The following is a 16,761-nucleotide window of genomic DNA, read 5'->3' as shown; positions in this document are numbered from 1 at the left end:
GATGTCCCATGAATACTGATTTCTTTTTTGTAATGGTGGAAGTGGGTGTTTGGTTGCATCTGATGTAAAAATTTTCCAGGCTAAAGGTCTAGGGCTATCGAAAAAACCTAAATTATTTTCTGGAGAGGATCACGGGCTGGGAGCAGGAGCTCTTTTGCCTCACCTCTGAGTGGAGGGGAGGTGATCTGCCCCTCATCATAGCTCAGCTCCCACAGGCAGAGTTCAGATGATGGGCAACACACATGACTCTGCAGAGGGCTCATTTTAATGGTATCAGAAGAGAGCAACAATTCTGGTAATTTTAGGGAGTATAATTTGAAGGCCCTGATTAAAAACACAGCTGAGAACAAAATTACAGAGGTTTCTTTAAGGCTATGAAGCTCATCCATTGCTAGATACTCTAAACAGTGCTTTCAAAACTATCTGTGGTGAAGGGTGGGGTTTTTTTTCTTCATTTTTTTTCGTTTTAAATTTCCAATCTAATATCAGATTGATATTGTATCAAATATAATAAAATTGTCACAGCGTTTTCTTTGTACAATAGTTTCTGAATGCTTGCTCTCAATTTCTGTAATTTGCCTTTGCAAGACCCAGTCACCACATGTTTACAGATTGGTACCAGTCCCGGGAGGACATTGAATAGCCCCACTTGGCTACCTTCCCTTGGAATAAACCAGACCATCAGAAAGCTGTACACTCGAATTGTATCCAAGTGGCTGCCCTGGAGACATGCTTTTCCTGAACTGCATTTTGGTGAAATATCACTGGCCTCCTGTTGGACAGTCTTGTTTTAAAAAGAAAACCCTATCAAATTCTCTGCTGTATTATTTTGAGGATATTTGGGGGAAATGACATAAAACATATTTTGTCCTTTCCTCTTTATGATGCTCCAAGGAACAGCTTTCCCTATGGACTTACTTAGTAGCAGCAAGAGTGATGCTTTTTCTAGTCACTGATTCCTTTTACTTATGGACTGTCTGGGTCTCAGTTACTGACGTAGTTTTCTTATTTCCCAAACCTTAGAGTCTGATGTGTGGTCCACCTTCAGCACGTGCGTGGCATTTCGTGGTGTTCATTTGTTTTCATGCTTACTTCATGCTTGTGCTACTTTCTTTACTTTACTTTCCTAATATATTTTTATAAATTAAAATTGCCTGCTGTATTAAAGGCATACAAGCCTCATATTAAGACATGTATAAATACATAAGGAATGGACTGCGCACAGCACAGAGGGTGCACTGTGAGCCGTGACGCGGCCTGAATTTTCACTAGCTACTTCAGCTGCAGCAGCAGCGCACGGCTAACAAGCTTATCGGAAGCTCTTGACCATCCAGACTCCTAACATTTTTCCAGTACAGACAGTAGTAGCTCCCCACTTTCTACTTGATCAAGACTGCTTTTTGAATGTCAATGCAGAGTTTTGTGATTAAATATCAACTTCCTGTTTCTAGCCTGCAATTTTAATCTTTGGTGTGACCCATGCTTCCCAATTTTGTATCACCTGCAGGTTTGGTGAATCCTCCTATGTAAGTGCAACAGGACCATGTGACATTTATTTTGTACGTGAATCGTACTCTGAATTTTACTTTTTCCTTCCTTTACCCCCGATCTCAAAATTTAAGAAAACTCTCTTGAATTAGCTATATCTCTATCAACAACTTCAAATCATCTGTGGTAAGAAAATAATAGGTCATTAAAAATGTATTATTGATGGAAATTTTTCAATTGCCCGCGAGCTTCTCTATGAAATAGGATCTTGTGGCAACTGCAAAAGACAACAACCTCTAATTTCCAGAAGTATTAAAGTGTGAAAATATTTAAATGTCTATGCAACAATCTTGGTTTCAACAAAAGTGGTAACTTTAACATTATTTAGCCCTCAATGAGCAAGACAGTAAAACTTCTAGAAATGAGGTTCCAAAATAAAACACAGATATCACCAATCACCCCTCACAGGGCCACCCGCTGTACTTTTTTTGTAGGATATCTGTAAGATTTAATTGTCAATACAATAATTTCCACGAAATAAGCCATGTGCAGACATCCATAATTTCTCGTTAATTAGAAAACAGTTCTTTTTCACTAAAACTATTTAAATCTAAAATAACATCAAAATTAGTCAGGAGATGAACAGATTTCATAGTGCCACGTGGGACGCTACTGAGTTTTCTTTATAGCTTTTGTTGAAGTGGCGCCGTTAAAGAAATGCAAATACAGTTCTTTATGTTTAGAAGTTTCTAAAACAGACATATTTTTATCATGTAGTATCATTTTATAAGTAACAATTTAGAAAGTGATATGGAATAGAAAGGTGAAATGATAGGTGGACACATTTTTCTTTTCAATTCTCAGTGCTGCCTTGTCTGGCTAGCTCCGCATCATCCCACACACCATTTTCTATCTGGAGTTTCCACTTCTACTTCTCTCATGTTAAGAATGTCTCCATCTTACTTTCTTGTGCAAACTGTGACTTGTGAATCTTCTTTGTCCTTCCCTAGCTAACTGTGCAAAAGAGGCAATGAAATTAACATCCATCAGAAAGCTAAAGGAGGCTGTTCTTCTTGTTAAAACATGCTATATTCTGATTAGGAAATTTGGAGTATGTCATATTACATTAGCTTAACGTGCTTCAGTTAGAGATTAAGACTCCAAAAATGTCACTTATAAATAGAAAATTTCTCCAGATAAGTCTTTACCCTAAAAGAAAAAGCAAGATGCTCCTGATCATGTGTCTAGACCACATGTTATGACAGATTTCTTTATTACCACATATGCTATAATATTCAAGATGTAGAAAGAAAACAAATATTTACCACTGTGGATTCTTAAGTGCTCTTTTAGATGATGTTTGTATTTGAAAGCTTTTCCACATTCAGTGCACTTGAATTTACGATTACCCCCAGACTGTGTCACATGTCTCTGTAAGAAAGAATTGATAGTTTAATTATAAGGCAAAAAAGCTCTGGACATAAAAGAACGGCCAATCTGCTAAAAGTATTATTCTGGTGAATTCTGCTTCTCAAAGGCCTCAAACTGAGGCAGTCATGAAAATTTAACACTTGGAATATTACCAAACGAAGTGCGATAATGGGAACAGAATTCTGACACAGAGAAAAATCTCCACTTGCTCATTTAGAGTATTAGAATCATACTTTGTTGAGTAATACAGTATTTAGCACAAATAAGATAATATATTTTACTAGGAACTAGAGATTATCTCTTCTGCAGGCCAGACTTTTTCAAGTAGTTTATCCTCTTGGACGCTTGATATTTCCAAAATGTACTTTCATCTGATGATTTAAAAATACTTCCATCTTTTCATCCAGATATGGATTATTATAGTAGCTTTCTGTCTGGTTGATCAAATTTCCACTATATATTTCAAATATATTCTGCACTCTTAGATTTTTTTCCCCCAGGTCCCATTACTTTATTTATTTACTTTTATTGATCCATCATTAAATTTATTTATGATTTAAATTAAGTAAGTTTTTCAGTGGAGTATAGCTGACACACAATGTTACATTAGTTTCAGCACACAACACAGTGATTCAACAACTCCATGTTTTACGCTGTGCTCACCACGAGAGTCCACCATCTATCACCACACAACGCTATTACAATACCATTGACTATATTCTCTATGCTGTACCTTTCATCCCCATGCCTGGTTCATTCCATAACTGAAAGTCTGTGTCTCCCACTCCCCTTCACCCATTGTGCCTGTCCCCCGCGCTCCCCTTTGGCAACCACCAGTATGTTCTCTGTGTTTGAGTTTGTTTCTGCATTTTTTGTTCGTTAATCATACAAAAGTGCTGCTTGAATTGAATTGTATCATAAACCTCATAAACCACAAATTGCTCATAAATCTCCAAAGGCTCCCCATTAACACCTGAATATAGATTCTGAGTCTGTACATTCCAAGTTTATAGCTCCTGAGTTTCCAGGCTTATTCCACACCAGCTCTCTAGAAGAAGGCATCCCTCAGTCACTTAGTGAGTTTCGGTGTTGGCACATATACTGCTCTTCTCTATCTCCTTCCTTTGGTTTATACTATTCCTTATTTCTTGGCTATACTTCCCCACAATTATGACTATTAAGATTCTACCCATACTTCAAAAGCTCAACTCAAGTACTACTTGCTTCACTCTCACCCTCGCTAAAGTCTCCCTTGTGTTTTTCATACAGGAAGGAAAGAGAATAAGTACTTACTAGGTATCAGGTCCTACTTCATCCAAACCCATAGTTGTCACATATGGTGACAACTCCCAACAGTTTATCTCTACACCTCTTAACTCCAGGCTCTCACGGCCAACTGAGTCCTTGATATTGCCAGTTGGAAAGCAATGGGCATGTCAAACTTTACATGACTTACTGAACCCTTAATTTCTGAGAATCAGCTCCTCCTCTGGTGTTTCTTGTTTTTGTAAATGATGCCCTCATTTATTTGATTATTGCTTAGGCTTTGAACTTTAGAGTAATCCTTGATTCCTTGCTTTCTTTTACATTTTACACCCTTACTCAATCCATCAGCAGGCCATCTGAATACACTCTGAATCTAACATTCATCATTATGTCATGTCTGTCACCACCAGTGAGTTCAAAGCCACCACCACCTTCGGCCTGGATTATAGCAGTATTCTCCAAATAGTTTCCTTGCTTGTAAATGATCTCCCTGCTTTCATTCTTGTCTCTCTTGATCTACTCTTCACCCAAGAACCACTGTTCCCTTAAAAATAAAAAAATAAAGATAAAACTCAATATCCTTCAAAGGGCCTCCTGTCACTCTGTAGAATAAAATCAAAAGTCTCTATCATGGCCTATAGAAGGGGGTACATCATCTGGCCCCTAATGCCTCCCTGGTCTCACCTATCTTTCTCGAGAACCTTTTATTCACACTGGCCTCCTTGCTGTCCTTTGGTGATGCTGGGCAGGCTTCTGTCTCAAGGTCTTTTTATGTTTCCCTTTGTTCCCTTTGACTGGAACACCCCTCCCCCCCGCCCAATCTTTCCATGGCTGGCTCCATCCTTTCATTCAGGTCTTAGTTCAGATGTCCTATTCTCAGAAAGTTCTCCCTATCTTAAAAAAGTAGCAACTTTCTTCACTTTTTATTCTCTTACTCTACCTTATTTTTCTTCATACTATCTGTCCTTACATTTTATATCACCTACTAATATACGCTCCCTATTGTCAGGATCTTTGCTTGTCTTTTTCACTATTGTGCCTTTAACGCCTAGAACAGGGCCTGACATGTGACAGAAACACAAATATGCATCTAATGAATAAATTAATAAGACATGGAAATGCTTATTTTTAAGTCATGGTATGATTTTCAAAGGCAGCAAGATAAACATTGTACTCAGGTTTGCTGCCCCATAACCTAAATTGTATCCAAGATATCTTGGTAATACTGCCTCACATTACTGGTCCCTGTATTAATCACAGTGCTTTTCTGACCTTCCTCTGACCACATGCTTCATATATAAGACCTATTACGTTTGAACCCATCAGAAATATCGCCACAAAATTGGCTTTTATGTTGCTTAGAGATATTATGATTTGTTTCTATAATGGTATCTCTTGCTTTCACCAATAGTTCTACCTGTGCTTTGCAGATCCTTTTCTTTGGCAAGGGCCCTTGGTATAGAGAGGATATGGGGGCAACATTTGCAGTTTGGCTCTGCTCCCCAAACTTGTCCCCCAAACTGCTCCCCAAGGCTCTGCTCCCCAAACTGCTCCCCAAGGCTTGTCTGTCAGGACTCCCAGATGGAAAAGGCATTCTTCCGCATTGTCCCTGATAAGACTTACATAGGGGCAGATGTAGATGGATGGTCTTTGTCTTCAGCAGTTCCTTCCCTGTATCAATTTCTCCCTTCTCTTGCTATTCTTCCCAATTTCAAGTGTTCCTTCAAGGACTTAACCATTAACCTAACTAAGGAAAGGTTGGTCCTATACTTCCTGATTGCCATCCTCTCCCCCTTATTTTGTGATTTTGTGAGCATCCTTGCCAAAGTCCTGAGAAGACAGGTTAGTCCTTGATGATTCTGTTTCTGCTGTATTTTTTTTGTTTGTTTGTTTAGCCATCATCTTAGTAAGGGTCTAATCTCTTCTCTATGAGATATGTGACTTCTATTATGTCCACACAGAGGGCAGAGTTCTCACGCATTCAAGTTTATAGATATTCGTAATCCTTTGATGTAAGAAACTGGACATGTGCCCCAACCACAACACAAAACTTTCAAATATCCTGTGCAGTTGAATATTTGATTTTTACAGTTAGAATTATGTTGATATTAATGTGATTGTGTAGAGTTGACACTTCTCAGGATCTTATAAAAGAAGGATAACTGGCAAAAGTTTCTTAGCCTTTAATCTTTAAGTATAGAGCCAACAGTTCAAATGTAATTTATAGAACAGTCTTGGTTTACACATGAAAAATTGAATCAAAGCAACACAGAAGGAGAAGAAACCATATGAAAATGGAGTCTTCAGAATAAAAATGGTTAGAATCTAAACTTTAGGTTCTTAGAGGAAGTCACTTCCCTTACTAGTGTAAACAGAACACAATAACTTAGAGTAAGCAGTCATTGGTTCCCAGAAAAGTGTTTTTATTATTATTTGCTTTCCTTCTTAATTGGCTAGTACTTAGTCATATGGTTTATGAAACCAACATTTATCTTTCCTACACTGAGCATTTCAGTAGAATGCATTTTGAAATCTAGTTCTAAACTTAAGGGAAATATTTGTTATGGTATAAGCAAAACAATTAAATTGAGATGAAAGGGATCTTATCTAAAAAAGAAAAGAAACTTACTTCTAAAATAATGTTTATATGCGCTTTGTAACTCAGAAATGACAAGATAATTCAAATAATCTCTTTAATTTGTATAAGGCTGCAGACAAGACACTGTCTAGTACATTCTTTTAAGTATATTGGAACTGTTGCCTTCTGTGGAGGGTTGAGAGTGAACTCTCAGTCATTTCACTTACTTGATCTCTTCCTGATTTATGTGATGTCATGTGACGTTCAAGTTGGGTTCTGTATGCAAAGGTGTAACTGCACAGGGAGCAACTAAAGTTATCTTCATTCTTTTCATGGCGATATTTAATGTGTTCTTTCAGAGAGGTAAAGCGTTTATAGCCTCTATCACAATATGGGCAGGTGAGTAACTGGGAAAATGCATCTGGTGTTCCTGTAAAAGAAAGATCATATATTTCTACTTTAAAACATTCAAAAAATATTACCAAAGGTACCTACCATTGAGTCTCTATGCTACCTGCCAGATATTATGCTACCCACTTTATATTGATCCTTAATACAATGATATTCATGTCTATTTAATAAAAGAAAACTGGAGGCTCAGAAAGGTAAAATAACTTAAAAGTCACATGGCCAGGAAATGATAAAGTCAGGATTCAAACATGTGCTGTCCGACTTCAAAGTCCCCTATCTTTTTGCTAACCCGAAAATATTCCTTTCTTTTTGTATGGTTAATTAGACAAAGAAAACAAGGGTAAAATCAGAATATAGGTTATATTTGTAAATGTATACATATTAAAGGGGACTTGTACATCATAATAGAATCTTTCTATTGGTAACAATGTCATCATTATTTATTTAATGCTCATTCTTTCAAATTTGGAAATGACACTATAAAATGATTATCATCAGATAGGAAGTAGTACATAATTAGACTATGTTTCCAAGACACCCCTGCAGTTAGGTGTGGCCATATGACAGAGTTCAGACCAAAATAGCTGCGTACTGGGGGGAAATGAGGAGCAGGAGCCAGATCTAGGCCTGGGCCCCAAGGACCTCCCATGCATGCTTCTTCATGTTCTTTTCCTTACTGAAATACAATGATACATTTTCTGTGGAATTTTATATGGATAAATATAGAGGATGGTTTCAAAAAATAAAGGCAATATGGGAAAACTGGAGTTCATGGAATGAACCATATTTTTACATATGGAAACATCTAAGCCTAACAATCCTAAAACATGGTACCATTTTGCCAATTAATACTGTTTAAGAGTGGTTTTCCATATTTCTTTCTTTAAAAAGTTTCCTAAATGATAATTTATTGTAAATAGTATTTCTATCTTCATTTTGAATTTCTTATTGAGAAAAGACTATCAAAGAAAATTTCATTACAGTCTCAAAATCCTTCATAAACATATATTACATTTATTGAAATTCATGTCCATATAAATTAAAAGTCTTGCTCAATAACCAGCCTTCAAATAGACTGACCACCTGACCCCACACAGCTTGTTAATTATGTTGAAATATGTATCAAATATATGAATAAAATCAAACAACCAAACCCCTCAAGTTTATGATGGTATCTTTATTATCAGCTAGCAAGGCAACTGGAATCAGAGACCCTTCTGTTGGTGATGTCTCTAAAATGACCTACTTCTGTGAGGATTAGATTAGCCGCATGAAATTGTTTTGGAAATCATGTTATGTTTTGTCTAGTATGAATTTCCTACTTGTACAGACAAACAGGAAATCAGCATTTGGGACATTCTCCTTGCCACAGTACCTAGGCCATAATATTGATGTTAGCTGGTTCCAATGGCAAAAGTCCAAGTCAGCCACTGCAGGTGCTTCATTATTGGCACCAGAACCACAATGTGATTTCCATTACTTAAGCTGCTCATACTCCATAGCGTAATACAGCTGTCTGCTCTCATTATGTTCTATTTTCTTCTCTGCCTTCATCATTAATAAACAAGATACTAATGATTTTTTAAAATTATAGGTTGCTCATATTTTACCAGCAAGTTATTATTTTCATGAGTCAGGATCTACTGAATTTCTCACACATAGGAGACATGAATTTACTCTTTTAGGTACAAGCATAAAACAGTGAAAAGTAAATCTGCATATTTGACATATTAAAAGCAAATTACAGAATGAACAGGCTTGATAGTTAAACAAAAACTTTTGTTTGTAGTTTTGAAAAATACTGGAGATATATATATATATCTATATATAAATATATATATTTAATATCACTTGTTAGCAATGCAGGCTTGTCATGTAAGGAAGAAAATTTTCTTTTTAGAATTCTTATAATAAACTTAAGGTAGCAATTCAAGACAACTAAAAAATCCAACCTAGGTCTATTTTTTTGAATAATTTCCTTATGTATCTGTGACTAAGAATATGCTTATTTAAAAAAGATTTAATTTTTGTATCCTAAACTTCCCTTGTTAGGTAGCGAACACTTCAGACAGAGTAGTACTTGATATAAAACACTTTGAAAAATGTTCATTTGCGCCCCAATGATTCAGAATTTGTGATACTTCAACCTGCTGGAGCAAAGTTTGCCCTTTCAGAATTTATGAAGTGCAGGAGAGCGTGTTTAATCCACTAAACCTTTAAAAACTTAAGGTCTTCTGAGGATAATCAGATAGCGCTGGTGTGAAGGAATATCTACTGTGAAATACTTTATTAGCAGTACACCTGAAAGTAATGAAAACCTGAATTAAAAACATATTCTGTAATTCAAATGTTTTACTAATTGAGAAATGGTTAGGGTACCAACTTTTATGGGATTTTAACATGTTGATTAATAACAATGGACTTTACAACATTTCACCTTATTTGATCTGTGCAATGGAAGATTAGTTTTCATTATTTTCTTTTGCTGAGGTTTTTAAAAAAAACTATTACATAAAAATTTACATATATATACATATGCATTAAAAACTCTTTATTTCCTTTTCATATTTATTGCAACCTATTGCTTCTTCAGGTGAAATGTTAACAAATTTTAAGGAAAAAAAACCCTGAGAAATGAAGGTAGAAATGGTAGGGCCCTATAGGATTATAATGCCTGTAACTCCAGACTCTCCAAATATGCAAACAGATCAATAGAACACTATTCATTAAGCTGTGACACTGTGTCCCCAGGGGCAATAACTATAGTCTTCAAAAATGTGTCCTTTTGGCACACTGGAGGAATGGGTTCTAGAGTGCCCTACTTCTGTTTCCTTTGTCATTGATTTGGTTACAGAAAATTGTATCTATTCTGAGGTGAATTTTCTATTTCTGCTCTTTTTCCTAGCTGATTCCTGATTTAAGGAAGGTACAGTTGACTCTCTGCAATGGAATCGGTTTTGTTTTCTATACCATTCTTCCCAATTTCCTTCAAATATTTTAAAGGTGATTGACACAATAACATTTATTTAGCACCAAAAAGTTGAAATACTTAGGTACAAATCTAACAAAATATGTATGAGATTTATATGAGGAAAACTATAAAACTCTGATGAAAAAAAAATCAAAGAACTAAATAAGTGGAGAGACATTCAATGTTTAAGGGTAGGAAGACTAATATTGTCAAGATGCCAGTTCTTGCCAACTTGATATTTCCAACTTGATTCAAAGCAATTCCATTCAAAATCTGGAGAGTTATCTTATGGACACCGACAAACATTTTAGTGTTTATATGAAGAGGCAAAAGACCCAGAAGAGCCAACACAATATGGAAGGTGAAAAATAAAGTTGGAGGACTGATAGTACCTAACTTCAACACTCACTATAAAGTCATAGTAATCAAGACAGTGTGGTATTGGTGTGAGAATACAGAAAGGGACCAATGGAACAGAGAGCCAAAAATATCCTCATAAATACAGTCAACTGGTCTTTGACAAAAGAGGAAAAACAATACAATGGAGTAAAGATAGTGTTTTCAACAAATAGTAATGGAACAACTAAACAGCCAGGACATGCATAAAGTGAATCTACACACAAGACCTCACACTATTCACAAAAATTAACTCAACATGGACCACAATCCTAACTGTACAATGCAAAACTATAAAGCTCCTAGAAGACAACAGGAGAAAACCTAGATGACCATGGGTATGACGATGCTGTTTTTAGATACGACACCAAAGGCATGATCCATGAAAGAAATAATTGGCAAGCTGGGCTCCATTAAAATGAAAAACTTCTGTTCTGTGAAAGATAGTATCAAAAGAATTAGAAGACAAGGTACAGACTGGGAAAAATATTTGCAAAAGGCACATCAGATAGAGGACTATTATCCAAAGTATACAAGGGGCTCTTAAAACTCAATGATAAAAAAAAAAAATCAAATAACTTGATTAAGAAACAGTCCAAAGACCTTAGCAGACACCTCACCAAATAAGATATACAGATGGCAAATAAGTATGAAAAGATGCTCCACATCATATGTCATCAGGGAAATGCAAATTAAAACAGTAAGATACCACTACACACCTATCAGAATGGTCAAAATCCAAAACAGTGACACCACAAAATGCTGGCGAGGATGTGGAGGAACCGAAACTCACACTGCTGGTGGGAATGCAAAGTGGTACAAGCCTCTTTGGAAGACAGTTTGGCAGTTTCTTACCAAACTAAACATACTTTTATCTTACCATGTGATCCAGCATATGCACTTCTTGGTATTTACCCAAAGGAGTTTAAAACTTATGTCTACAAAAAATCTGCACATAGATGTGTATAGCAACTTTATTCATAATTGCCAAAACTTGGAAGTAACCAAGGTGTCCTTCAGTAGGTGAATGGATAAATAAGCTGTGGTACATCCAGACAATGGAATATTATTCAGCACTAAAAATAAATGAGCTATCAAGCCATGAAAACACATGGATTTTCATGTACTTACATGAGTATTACTAAGTGAAAAAAAAACACTTAAAAAGCTGCATGATGTAGAAGTCCAACTATATGACATTCTGTTAAAGGCAAAACTATGGAAACAAAAAGATCAGTAGTTTCCAGGGGTGAGGGTAGGTGGAGAAAGATGAACAGACAAAGCATGGAGGATTTTTAGGGCACCAAAAATATTCTATAGAGGTATTACAATGATGGATACATGTCATTATACATTTGTCCAAACCCAAAGAATGTACACAAAGAATGAATCTTAAGGTAGACTATGGACTTTGGGTGATTATGATGTGTTAATGCAGGTTTATCCTTGGTAAAAATTGTACCATTCTGGTCAGTTATGTTGATAATGGGAGAAGCTATGCATACCGTAGGGGCAAGGGGTGTATGGGAAATATCTGTACCTCTGTCTTTTGTTGTAAGCCTAAAAATTCTCTAAAAAAGTCTTTTTAAATAGGTGATTATTTAAATATTAATTTATATCTATCCTCCAAACTGGGAACCCTCCCAAAATCAAACCAGATTTAGAATTTTAATACTTTAAATATCCTTAAACATTCCAAGTAACTTAGTTCTTGGTGTAGATCTTACATAAAATTTCTTATAGGAATATTTGCACGCTATTTGCATCTGTTTCTAGTGGATGGAAGGGAAGAATGACAGCTTATTTCCTTCCAGGGGAGTATGAACATAATTAGTATTGCATTTTGCCACTTAAAATGTTTATTTATTTTTGAGAGAGACAGAGAGAGAGAGAGAGAGAGAGAGAGAGAGAGAGAGAAAGGGGGGGGAGGAGCAGAGGGAGAGAGGGACAGAGGATTCGAAGCAGGCTCTACGCAGACAGCAGAGAGCCCGATATGGGGCTTGAGCTCATGAACCATGGGATCATGACCTGAGCCAAAATCCGACGCTTCACCAACTGAGCAACCCAGGTGCCCTGGCACTTTACTACTTTTTATACACTGGCTGTTTGTATCAGAATGAGTAGACTAGAGCAGAGATAAAAAACCCCATTTGTCTCCAAATCAGTATGTTTTGAACCAGATACCCATGGTTTGCTTGCTAGAATAGTGGGGAAAAAAAAATCAAGACGCAGTTAAGGGTCATTCTAGCTCCCTCTACCTTGCTGCCATGTGAGTGAATGGAAATCAATAACCAGGCACTGTTCTAAGCATTTCACTACAGTGGTGTTATCACTATATACATGAGATGCCACTTATTTAATACTATACTTCTATGATAAAAACGTTCCAGTCATTAAAGAGAGAGATTATTTTCTGAAGGCACCTGCAATAAACAAATTCTAGTTTTCAAAAGTGTTCCCTAGAGTAGAGTAGGTTCCCATTGTAGAATTATGGAAATAATCCTTTAAAGATGAAAGCGAAAACAACTGTGAAGCTCCATTTACCATTTTCATCATGACCACTGGCTTCTGGTGTGCCCTGCCTCTGGTCCTCTTCAGGTGCCTCAGGGTAAATGACAGCAGTGTCTTGTTGTTGCAGGAATTCTTCAACATTAGGATCATGGTTTTGTTCATTTTCTGCATCTGAGTCACATTCATCATCTTTTACTAAAAGAAATGCATACTTTATAGAAAGCAATTCACTGCCAAGTTGTTACAAAGCTTTTCTAGATAAGAAATTATTTACTTTAAGAGAATACATTACTGTTCTCGAATTTGTAGGAAATATTTACCAAAAATTAAAAGCAAAACTCACTCATTCTGTTGTCCTCTATTAAGAAGTATTTTATTTTTTTAAAAATATTTATTCATTTTGAGAGAGAGAGAGAGAGAGAGAGAGAGAGAGAGAGAGAGAGAGAGAGAATGAATCCCAAGCAGGCTCCATGCTGTCAGCACAGAGCCTGATGTGGGGCTCAATCCCATGAATGCAAGATCATGACCTGAGCTGAAACTGAGTCAGGTGCTTAACCAACTGAGCCACCCAGGTGCCTCTATTGAGAAGTCTTTTAGAAAGTGTTACAATAAAAGTCTTGAAATTTTCACACTATCCCTTTTAAACTTGAGAGTTGTACTTCTAGTCCACCTTACTGATAAACAAGACACAGTAAAGCTAATATAGCTGACTGAATTCTTAACTTCTCAATGATCATGCAAGGAAAAAAGGAAGAGAAAACCTGAGCTCTCAAACCTTAGTCCCTCCTAGCAACCTACTGGATGTTAGAGTTGTAGCTTAAATCTGAATCGTTCTCAGTATAAACCACTTTGAAGTTCAGTTCTGTTATGTGATTTCTTAGAAAACATTGGGGCGCCTGTGTGGCTCAGTCGGTTGAATGTCCGACTTCGGCTCAGGTCATGATTTCGCGGTCTGTGAGTTCGAGCCCCGCGCTGGGCTCTGTGCTGACAGCTCAGAGCCTGGAGCCTGCTTCGGATTCTGTGTCTCCCTCTCTCTCTGCCCCTCCTGCGCTCATGCTCTGTCTCTCTCTGTCAAAAATAAAATAAACATTCAAAAAAAAGAAAAGAAAACAGTGTTAATAGCTATCTGTAGTTAGAAAATTTTTTAGCAAGACTCAGAGTGTCAAATCCTTAAAACTGCTTATTTCCTTTAGTATTCATATGTATATACAAAGCTATTCTTTCTCTATTTCTGCCTTAATAAATGTTTAACAGTGGGATTAGGCAGAGGCATTTTTTTTTTCTTCAGTTAGAAAGATTCAGGAGATAATGGAATGCTTTCAACTTTGCGACGGTACTCCAGAGTGTTGCTGAATTTCTAAAGCAGGATTGCTGCGCCATGGTTTTCCTCCATCTCCTCCACTGGCTCCAGAGGACAGTGTCTACTCCATGGTGGTAGTAACTGTAATGGGTTGTAGGTTTCCCTGGTGTCTCATGGCTGACTTCTTTATACACTTCAGGCTGAACTGTCAGTTCTAAATTTGTAAAACAGCATTTCCCAGCAGACTAAAATAGGGCCCAATTGAAATGCTGAGGTAGGGGCATGTTTTTGTTTAACACTTGTTGAAAGAGTCTTGCTACATGTCCTGCACAGTGGTAGCAACTGAACTCCTCATGGAAGCTGCTGTTTAAAACCTTAAAGCCAATGACATAGTAATTGTGGTGATCCACCATTTTTTCCCCTCCTTTTTAATACAGCCAATAGCTAGCAGTTATTTAGCACTGGGTTACTACATTCAGGGATAAGTGAAGGCTTAAGAGGTAAGCTGGTCCTGTGGGTTTTAAGGGAGTTTGTTTCTAAATCCTCAACTTCTGTGTATATTTTTTCTTACAATCCAGAAGGTTCTTCCCTCCACTATCCCCTTTTCATAGTATCCTTTGCTTCAACTTGTTAAAAAATGTTTCTTCGTTTATTTTTGAGGGGGGCGGGCAAGGAAGAGGAAGAGAGAGAGGCAGAGAGAGGGGGAATTCCAAGAAGTCTCTGCACTGTCAATGTGGGGCCCTACGTGGGGCTCTATCTCACGAACTGTGTGAGATCATGACCTGAGCCGAAATCAAGAGTCAGATGTTTAAACAACTGAGCCGCCCAGGCACCCCCTCCTTTGCTTAAACTTAAAAGGAAGAAGAGAAAAAAGCACATTTGAATACATTAATATGGTGCATTGCTTTGGAATATAAAAACCTCCAGGTTGCCAAAGGGAAAAAATCAAAATACTGATTGGGGAAAACTTTATTGATTAATCAAGGCAACATAAAACCACCACAGGCCTTCTAGTTTTTCCTGTTTACATGGATTTCTATCGGGAGTAAAGCCTGGTGACTGAAATAGGGATATTTTGGCTCTAGTTAGGAAGCTCTGAAATCAAATATATAATAGTAAGGCCAAAGGGATGGAAAGTAGTTTTCCTTTAATTACCCTACCTGTTCAATTCTCTATTATTAAAAAATTTACTACTCTTCAGGAACCCTGGTCAGAGCAAAGAGTATTTTCAAAAATCTTTCCTACATTCTGTCAACAGCTGGAAAAATAAGCATTTCTGAACAGCTAACTCAGTACAAGTCCATGTCACTGTATCTTTTCAATGTAACTGCAAGTTTTCAAGTTAAACTAGATTATACTCATGAGTGAAATTTAAGTTTTATGTGATTTATTGATTCCATATAGGTCACAAGATGCTTAAAAATATTTTTATTAAATTATATTACATTCATTTCAATTAAAGTCTTCACTTATACAAAGTTTATTTTTCTATATCCTATTGTGTACGTGTGTGTGTGCGCGTGCACGCATCTAGGCTAGATGCTAGAATAATGAGTTTTAAATCGTATACATTTTGCAGAATTATACAGTCTGTATTTTATACATGAAACTTGCATCTTGAGTAAGTTATAAGCTTACCTATATACTGACTGGTTCTAAATGTACTACTCATTTGGAGACAAAAATTTTTATAACTTACAGAAATTACATTAGATATAAATAACCTCACTACTGAATAATCTACTTTTTTAAGAAAATTATTAAGTTTTTAATTTTAATTCCAGTCTAGTTAACATACAGTGTTGTTAGTTTCAGCTGTACAATATGGTGATTCAACACTTCTATACATTACTCAGTGCTCATCATGATAAGTGCACTCCTTAATACTCATCACCTATTTAACCCATCCCCCATCAACCTCCCCTCTGGTAACCATCAGTTTATTCTCTATAGTTAGTGAATAATCTATTTTTAAAAGATATGTTTATACTTTGTATGTTTCTCTGTTTCTCATTACTTAGAATTTATACGTTCCTCATAGGAGACATTTTATAAAATTTCTCAAATAGTGTACTGGCAGAATTATTTGAATTAGAAAAGTGAAAACATACTTTTTTCCTGACAGAAAGTCTGATCTGACTAACTGGTATAACAGTGATAACTGGCTTTGCTAGTTAGGTGATTAGGTACAAAATTTCCAGAAACTGAATGGAACTAAGTTTGTAGCTCTAAGGCATTGATGAAAATATTGTTACCTCATGTGGTAAGATAAAAGGATTTTTACAAAAAAGTACTGGCAAAACGTACTGAAATTAACATTATTCAATTTCCCCAACCATTTCTGAATATATTAATCAAGGTGCCTCTAAATGAGAGGGAAAAATAACAAAAGCTAAGAACAGATATCAT

The 16,761-nt window shown here is 36.4% G+C and overlaps 1 protein-coding gene across 6 annotated transcripts in view; it reads right to left on the bottom strand.

Annotated features, from left to right (window-relative positions):
* ZEB1 (zinc finger E-box binding homeobox 1) overlaps nt 1–16,761 on the bottom strand; it is a 199,337-nt gene that overhangs the window by 10,271 nt on the left and 172,305 nt on the right. For 2 of the 6 annotated variants that reach the window (XM_023256497.2, XM_023256498.2), the window contains exons 4-6: nt 13,086–13,247; nt 6,991–7,193; nt 2,814–2,919 (exon numbers count right to left, since the gene is read on the bottom strand). In XM_023256497.2, the coding sequence (XP_023112265.2) occupies nt 2,814–2,919; nt 6,991–7,193; nt 13,086–13,247 (471 nt within the window). The remainder of the gene's footprint in view (nt 1–2,813; nt 2,920–6,990; nt 7,194–13,085; nt 13,248–16,761) is intronic. The other 4 variants (XM_019834160.2, XM_019834161.2, XM_045061102.1 and 1 more) reach the window with 2 other exon arrangements.

The sequence above is a fragment of the Felis catus genome, chromosome B4 (genome assembly GCF_018350175.1).
Source record: "Felis catus isolate Fca126 chromosome B4, F.catus_Fca126_mat1.0, whole genome shotgun sequence".
Classification (NCBI taxonomy): Eukaryota; Metazoa; Chordata; class Mammalia; order Carnivora; family Felidae; genus Felis; species Felis catus.
The sequence above is the reverse complement of the archived record's forward strand: the minus strand, read 5'-3'. Positions and strand labels throughout refer to the sequence as shown.